This window comes from Scleropages formosus, chromosome 2, assembly GCF_900964775.1.
Source record: "Scleropages formosus chromosome 2, fSclFor1.1, whole genome shotgun sequence".
Classification (NCBI taxonomy): Eukaryota; Metazoa; Chordata; class Actinopteri; order Osteoglossiformes; family Osteoglossidae; genus Scleropages; species Scleropages formosus.
In genome coordinates, this window is record NC_041807.1 from 32378579 (window position 1) to 32387677 (window position 9099).

Consider the following 9099-nt stretch of genomic DNA (forward strand, 5'->3'; position numbering starts at 1 on the left):
TGTAAATCCCAGCTCCGTGAAACTCACAGCACGCAGTTTTCACTTGGACCACTGAGGTGTGATTCGACCGTGTGGTAATTTTTGAGGATGTGCTTTTGTGGCATTAGCAACTGTCCTGTGAAGTGTCCACCCGTGCCGATGAACTTGGACTCGCTTGAAGAGCTGTTCACCCTCGCTGATGCAGTTTGTCCATGTTTGCCACATACTCTCACTATTCTGGAAACGGTTCCCCTTGACACAACACGTAATTAATACAGCTTTTGTGAGTAAAGTGCCTACCGTTTGGGCACCATCTGGGTACCATCTGGGTGGCACAGTGAGTAGTGCTGCTGTCTCACAGTGCCTGGGTGGTGTGAGAGGACATGGGTTCGATCCCCACTCACGTCTGTGTGGATTTTGCGTGTTCTCCAGTTGCTCTGGTTTCCTCCCACAGTACAAAGACATGCTGTTCAGGTTCACCCATAGTGTGTGAGTGACAGTGAGAGTGTGCTCCACTGACGTATGGATGAGTGACCCAGTGTAAGTAGTGTATCTAGCAGTGTAAGTCTTTGGGTGCTCTGGTTTCCTCCCACAGTCCAAAGACATGCTGTTCCGGTTTCCCAGAGTGTGTGAGTGAGAGAGACAGTGTTCCACTGATGTATGGATGAGTGACCCAATGTAAGTAGTGTATCTAACAGTGTAAGTCACCTTGGTGAATAAGGTATGTGGGCTGGTAACACTACATAGAGTTCATTGGAAGTTGCTTTGGAGAAAACTTAAGTGTCTGCTAAATAAATACTGTAAATGCATTTGGTCTCTTTGCAGCTCAACTAACAGTGTTAGTCGCCTCACATCGCTTTAAAAACTCAAACATCACCGTTCTAATTGTCGGGCCTCTTCTATAGCTGAAACGTGATCCCAGGTTCCAGATCATTCTAACAAATAACTCCTCTTTGGAGCTGCGCCTGTAATTCTGATTTAGCTACTTCGACGTAAGCGGGTGACGGAGGGTTAAGCGGTCACGTGGCCGCCGCCGCGCGGTGCATTGTGGGAGGCGGCGGACAGTTATGGCGGCGAAAACAAAGAGCTGGAAAGTTTCCTTCGCGCTGTGGTCGCAAGTGGTACTTTTGCTGTCGGACTCCGTTTCCGACGCGACGAAGCTCGAGTGGGATGAGAATGGCTACATACTGTACTGCCCGTGCATGGGTAATCCCCTCATATTATTTATTACTGCAAATAATTACCGTTCGAGTGGCAACTTTTTTTTTTTTTCCTCTGTCTGAGTCTCAGGGTTGCGAGGTAGTGAGTGACTGACGACTAGCTTCTAGCGCGGTAACCTGGAGAGTTTCTGAGAGGAAATATAATTTAAACAAGATAGAGAATACTTGAAGTGAATTTTAGTTAGTGCATGATTTTTTGTTCAATTTAAATCATCAGTGTTCTCGAAATAGTCTTTCTCCTTCACTTATTCATTGGAAATGAAACAGAGTGGAATTTGCCCCCCTCAGGGCGCTTTGGGAACCAGGCGGACCACTTCCTGGGCTCTCTGGCTTTCGCCAAGATGCTCAACAGGACCCTGGCGGTGCCGCCCTGGATCGTGTACCGCCACCATACACCGCCCTACACCAACGTGAGTACTGCTGAACTCAGAACTGCACTGCCAGTGACTGTGTGCTGGACGGGACTGCAGTGTGATGGAGTGGACTGCACCAGACTCTCCTGGGCTAAGTGTACTGTACTTGGCTCTAGTGGGCTACTAGTGTAGTCTAGTGGACTGTACTGGTAACTGGACTAGTGGACTGTACTTAATTAGTGTACCATTGGACTGAAATGGACTGTATTGGAATCGTGGTGGTCTGGACTGAACTGTTGTGCACTGGAATGTACTGTATTTTACCATGGACATGATGGTGGACTGGACTGTAGTGTGTTGAATTGAACTGTGAAGGATTGGAAAACCTTCGTTCTTTATTTGGAAACACTTCATAACATTTACACTTATTCATTTAGCAGATGCTTTTCTCCAAAGTGACGTACATCTCAGAGAAAATACAATTTGTACATTACATTAGGAGAAAGAGAGAGACGTAGTTGCAGACGTGTGATTCTTAAGTAGACTTAGTTCGTTGCATACAGTGGAAAGAAACAATCTTCATTGGACGAGTAGGTGCAAACTCAGAATAGACGATTCCTGATCATCATCCTGCAATTTTTTTTTAAATAAAGGTGCACGAAGATTTAGATATAATACAGGAGTAGCAGCTGTGTAAAGGCTTATCTGGGTGTGATCATAAAGTTTTGGTGCATGAACATTTACACCTTACATGAGCTTGAGAGATCATGGGTGAAGTGAGTCCAGAAAAGATGAGTTTTCAGACCCTTCTTAAATGTGGACAGAGTTTCAGCAGTTCTGAGTGAGAGGGGAAGGCCATTTCACCACAACGGAGCCAGAACTGAAAACCTCCGTACTTTACCTTTCATGCACGGGACCACCAAGCGGGCAGAAGTAATAACATGTTTTATCCATTTATCTAGAAGTAATTAATACTGATATTATTTGTCATATATCTGTTAAAGTAATGCACATGTGCGAGCTGTGCTGCTTTTGTAGAGGTGTAGACTAGTAGGTCTCATGGGTACAACCATACATGTAAGCATGAAGAAATCCATACATCATGAGCATGGTGCAACAATAGTACAGTTAGTGCACTGTCATTTTGCTAAATTTGGTGTTAAGGTAGGCAATGATGACATGTTTTTTTGATTGGTATGGTTTCTTAAAATAAATTATTGATTTGTGTAATGACTGTCGGGGGAGCTGGGGTTTCCCCAACTCCCATACTATTCTGTGTTTTCAAGAGCTTCTGGCCCAGTTTTGCGAAGATTACTGCTGAGATGTGCCCAGATTCAGTAAAAAGCTTTTTCCCAGACTTTTGTCTCCAGAGCTGCTCACCAGTAGCTCTGCTCCTCCCAGTACAACTAAAACAGGGAGTTGGTGTATGTTGTAGGTCTTTATTTACAACTGATTAATATCAATATTTATTGATTGTAAACATATAAGTAGTGCACATGTGGAACCTGTGCCATCTGCACAGAGGCCAGTGATATTAGTAGGTCTTACAGGTTCAGTTGTAGATGAGAGCATTAATGAAAACTGAATTATGCATGCAGTTCCTAAAGTGAGAATTAACGAACATGGTCAAAAAATGGCACGGTCGATAAAGTAGCTTCAGTGTTTTTTTTTTTTTCCCCTCATACTTCTTTTACCTAAGTGTATTTTTGCCAGAACTTTTGCATGAGTGTTTTTTTTTATTTTTTTATTAAAAACTTACAGTACTTTTGAGTACTGTTTTTGGCTGTTCCACCTACCTCTGGTAGTTACTGTCATGCTTTTGACTAAATATGAGGATGAGTGAGTGGCCAGTGAAAGCTCTTGACAGAGCAAAGGACTGGCATTGAGGGATACGATTTTATCGGGCACAGATTTGTTTAAATTGTTTGTTTCAGTACCGATATAAACTGAAGGGAAATCTGCATGACAGCTTGTTAATATGGTGCAGAACATCAAAAATGATTGTTAATTTTTCTGTAAGCTTTTGAAGTAGTGTATTTATTTCACCGGTCATCTAATACATTTAAATTTATTCATTTCATAGCTGCTTTTTCCCCTAAATCTCACCCCCCTCAAAGCCATATGCACCTCAGCAACAACTAAATTACGCTGAACCTCCACTCATTTACCAATTATACGGCAGAGCAATGTAACTCACACAGACACAGGGAGAACATACAAACACCTTAGACTGAGCCAGATTTGAAACCACATCCAAATACACAGCCCAGGAGCTGTGAGACATCAGCACCACTCGCTGTGCCTCCATGCCACCAATAATACTCTAATATAAATGATGTAGGAACATTTTTCTCTTGTGCACTGTCCTGTTTTTTGTTTGAAAAGAAAGTTTTAAAGCATGACTCTTTGTACAAAATAATCTTAAATCTCAAGTCCTTAAACATCTGCATCGCTGAAGTTCCCTTACTCAATATTACAAAATGAATCTTAAAAATCTCCATAGCATTTATTGTGACTTGATCTCAGGCAGATTCAAATCTGGCCTTGGAATTTGAAGCACATTTATAAATACACTAATCATCACATATAACTTATTACAGATTAATTTAGAAGATGCCAAACCTACCAAAAACAACTTGAAATGAATGATAAAGCTCTTGAAATAATAAATGTTCAGTTTGTGACACTTTGTATTTTAATTTCTTTCAAAGATTTTTATAATATGTATGTATAACATCTGTAATAAACACTAAAGGCAAAAAAATGCATGATGTGTTTGAATGCGATTCCAAAATTACACTTGCTAGACTCGCCATGTAATTTGTGTTCCACCATAGCTGTGACTACATAATAATAAAACACAGCAAAATACTCACCATTGACTGAGAAACAAGTATTTGGTGATTTGAAAGTGGATCCTTTTAATTCTTTTTTTTTCCACTTTTGTTAGCATCCTAAGAATTGTCTTTTATGACCTGGAATGTGTGAAGACTTGTTTGTAAATGATACCCTGCACTGGTACAGTAAGAATACACTGCTGTACAAATGGGTAAATCAGTGTAAAATTATCTGGCAATAGCTTTATTTAAGGCATATTACTATCAGCTAAACAGTTATAACAATAATCTATCTTCTCAACCTGTTTCCCCCATCCTGTAGGTGCATGTTCCTTACAAAGAGTTTTTCAAGCTGGAGCCCCTCAGTATGTACCACCGAGTTGTCAGCCTGGAGGACTTCATGGAGCAGCTGGCCCCTACACACTGGCCCCCGGGCAAAAGGGTGGCTTACTGCTTTGAGGCAGCTGCGCTTCGCAGTGCTGATCAGAAAACCTGTCCAATGAAGGTGAGAACACTGACAGCAATGGGGGATGAGATTTAGTAAGAAAGCGACAAAACAATAAAGCAAATTAATTCCTCTGTACTGTATTTTAGTAAGGGGGGCGCGGTGGCGCAGTGGGTTGGACCGGGTTCTGCTCTCTGGTGGGTCTGGGGTTCGAGTCCGCTTGGGGTGCCTTGTAACAGACTGGCGTCCCATCTTGGGTGTGTCGCCCTCCCCCCCCCAGCCTTACGCCCTGTGTTACTGGGTTAGGCTCCGGCTCCCTGCGACTCCGTGTGGGACGAGCGGTTCAGACGTGTGTGTGTGTATTTTAGTATACTAATTGGTGAAATGCATGGAGAGATGAAAGTTTTTTTTTTTTTTTTTTTTTATTGTTATTGTAAAAACTGTCTTTCTGAAAGAGTGTGGATAGTTTGCTTTTGTACCTCTGTTTTGTGTTTGCTTAACAAATTAAACTGTAACTGTGATGACGAGGAAGATGGATAAATGCAGTCACTATTCTGATGAATGGTACAACAGAGATGTCTGGAATGTGTGCAACACAAGTACTGGCTTGTTCAGTTTTTCATGTTTTTCTGTCACTATGTCTTGTATACTGATTTAAAAAAAAAGCTGGATTCAACTTTGTCATTACCAGGATGGGAATCCTTTTGGTCCGTTTTGGGACCACTTTGCTGTGGAGTTTGTCAAGTCTGTACTGTTTGGTGGTATATCCTTCAATTCCTACTATCAGCCACACTGGATAAAGAAGTAAGTTTATTTTATGTTAGATTCTAGTAATTATGATAATTGTATTGTTACTTTGTCAAATTTTCTGTTCTTCTGCATGATCACATAATGTACACTCTTAACCGCAGCATTAAGAAGTTCAAGGCTGACAAGGAATCAAACCTGTGCCCCTGGATGTCTTTAAAAAAAAAATCTTACTTTTTTAATAAAAAAAAAAAAAAAAAAAAGGCTTCCATGCCCAGTAATTTCATTCAGCAAAAAAAAAGCTCTGTTACTTTCATGAACTACAGGAAATTTTCAAAACTCTTTTTAATGGCTAGAATCAGTGTGCTTTATTGTGATGAAACTGATCCTAAAATGCTTTTGCTGTTTACACCCTCAGGTTTCCTCCTGCAGAGCACCCAGTCCTTGCTCTGCCTGGTGCTCCTGCTCAGTTCCCAGTGCAAGAGGACCATGTGGGCTTGCAGCAGTATGTTGTGTGGGCAGACAGAATGGTACAGGAGGGAGAGGAGCACATCAGAGCCCTGCTCACCCGACCGTATGTGGGCGTTCATTTGAGGATTGGATCAGACTGGGTGAGACCACTCTGTGTCCAGTTTCCAGGAAGAACAGTCACACCAGCTTTTATATACTTAACCTAAGTTTGTATGCAGATTGTGTTTAACAGGTTCCTTCTAGTACTGGTAATGTTTAAGTGTGTGAAACTGGAATGTGGGTTTGTAGCCTATCTACCTGCCTCCCTTGCCCCCAAATGTTAATAGTTAATAGTACAGTCCAGTCCTAAATACATTTCTCATTAAGATGGCTTCATATGGCTTTCACAGTAATCAGTTTCTTTGTCCTTCCAGCAAAATGCCTGCAAACTTCTGCAGGATAAGGAAACAGGCCCTCACTTCATGGCATCCCCTCAATGTGTTGGCTACAACCGGCAGACTGCCCGAACTCTGACCATGACCATGTGTCTACCAGACCTGGCAGAGATTAGCCGCGCTATCAAGCTGTGGGTGAAGAAGATCAAAGCTCGCTCGGTCTACATCGCAACCGACTCGGAGTCCCACAAAGCAGAGATCCAGAAGCTTTTCAAGGGAAATGTAAGTCTCTTGTCTTCTTTTCTATGGCATTTTAAAATTGCATCAGTAGTACTGTTTTCAAGATTTGGCAATGTTTGTTTTATAGCGTTAGTCTTAATATCCACCCATGAAAAACTGCTTAAAGTTTATTAGACAGTTTGAGTTTTGTTTGAGCATTCATAATAAAATAATGCTTTGAAATCATTTTTATGAATAAATATATGCTGTACTGTATAATTTTGAATATAAGGCTGAGACAGTGTACTAAAGACCTTTAATTTGATTTTATTGTTGTTTTTATTACAAGTCTTTAAAATTAGGAAAAATACTGCCTGTTTCTTGGTGAAAAATTTTTTCCCTTTTTAAGACCGCTTAGTTTTTTTGGTATTTTCTTCAGTCTAATTTGGATCATTTTAAATGGATCACAGTGGCAGGTAACGTCTCTGTTCCTCTGCAGGTGGGTGTGGTGAGCCTCCAGCCAGATACAGCACAGATTGACCTCTATATTCTGGGAAAGGCAGATCATTTCATTGGAAACTGTGCATCGTCCTTCTCGGCATTTGTTAAGAGGGATCGGGATGTTCATGGGCGAACCTCCTCTTTTTTTGGCATGGACAACCCCAGAAAGAAGGATGAGCTTTAAACATGGCACAAAGTAACTCTTCGCTGTGAATACTTGAACGGACTAGATATGATTACTGCCTCTGAAGCTGTGAACAGTGGCTGGGAGTAGTACAGAGCACTAATGGGGAGCAGTTTTATGATTAGCATGCCTTTTTAATCCGGGTATGGTTTATCTGGGGACCTCATCTATAAGCAACCTGGGAATTTCACCAGCAGAACTGCACAAAATATTGTTGTTATACATTTGAGCTGTACAAAATATCTTTACACTACAGTTCTTTGTTGTGCTGCAATGTCTCTATTTGTGGCCAGCATGAAAACTTACATCAGTAGGAGCCTCATACCACCAGTGGGCTTTCAATTTTCTGAATACAGCTGCGATTCATTGGAATTTGCATTATAGCCGAGAAAGAGAGAATATGGGCCACTTCATTTAGACACAAGTCTCTACTATTAAGCGCACATGTTATGAAGGGGGGAAAAACAGGGTGCCCAAGATCTTGTTTAGGTAGCAGTAACTGATCTTGCAGATGCTAATTATAGGGGAGTGGGTTTTCAGTATTATCTCCTTGCATTCGTCCTGTTGCCCATGGATTGATGCCTCCCTATAACTGAGCTATTCTCCAATGACCTGATTTTTTTAACATTCTTTAAAAATTCATTTGCTGTGAGAAGTGAACAGAGTAATCTAAAGGTCATAGGCTACTTTATAAAGGCTTTGGTTTTTACCATTTTCTACACAATGTCTTTCATGTTGACTACACTGTACAGTCTTTTGTTTTTACACAACCAGCAAGACCTTTTCAAAGTGAAGGACTGTTTAGGTTACGTCTTTCTATTTTAGTACGTTATGGATCGAAGCAGGAGCCATGCAATCTGGGCCAGCAGGTGACACAAAGGTTACAGCTTCCACCTGACCTTGAAAAACGCAGGTTGAAATCCCAGCTCCTGCTGTAGTACCGTTGAACAAGGTACTTAGCTGCAGTGCTATAGTGGAAAAACGACCCTGCTCTGTATAAGAGAGACACTATAAATTGCTTTGGAGAAAAGCATTAGATAAATATGTAAATGTAATTTTAACCATTTTGTTATTTTTCCCCAATGTGTATGGGACAGGAATGAAACTTGGACCCAAAAAAGTACAGCCACTCCATTACGTTTTTATTTATCCTCCTTTTTTTGCTAGAATATTATCTTGGGTCTGAATGACTTGACATTTTGCAGAGTGATTTCGAAGGAAGTACAAGACCAGTGTAAGTACTATATAACTTCTAGACTTGACCTCCAATTATGGACTATTTTACTAGTTCAGCTCACCCCTCAAATGTATATATTATAAAATAAATGCATATATTTGAGGGGTGAGATGAACTAGTAAAATAGTCCATAATTGGAGGTCAAGTCTAGAAGTAAAATGTATTTTAAATGCTTAAGGCTGATAAATGCAACAGGACACATGAGAAAAAGTTCACACAATAGATCTCAGTAAAACGGTTTTACCCTCTATGGGTCAGGTTACATGTTCAAGGTTATGGCTGTAGAAGTTGGTTCAATACCTTGTAAGGACATCGTACTTTTGTGTTGCCTGGATGTCTGGTCCAGTATTAATTTCAGTTAGGTAAGGGTTTCAAACACAGTCTATAGCAGGCTGGTGTGTATGCTGCCTCCCCCATTAATATACTTGCGTTAATTCAGCCAGGTAGTCAGTTTTTAGGCAGAATGAATATCTCAGGCTTTTTACTTTTTAAATTTTGCAGGACAACTGTTTCTTGTAATTTATTGAGGCAC

General features: G+C 40.9%; 1 protein-coding gene across 1 annotated transcript; it reads left to right on the top strand.

Moving 5' to 3' along the window:
• The first annotated feature begins 1036 nt into the window (after positions 1-1036).
• Positions 1037-8638, top strand: pofut1 (protein O-fucosyltransferase 1). Its single transcript, XM_018737654.2, has 7 exons — positions 1037-1185; positions 1488-1609; positions 4712-4894; positions 5526-5638; positions 6000-6192; positions 6466-6708; positions 7145-8638. Exons 1-7 carry the CDS (start codon positions 1047-1049, stop codon positions 7328-7330), a joined length of 1179 nt encoding a protein of 392 aa, XP_018593170.1. The 5' UTR covers positions 1037-1046; the 3' UTR covers positions 7331-8638.
• Positions 8639-9099: the final 461 nt, after the last annotated feature.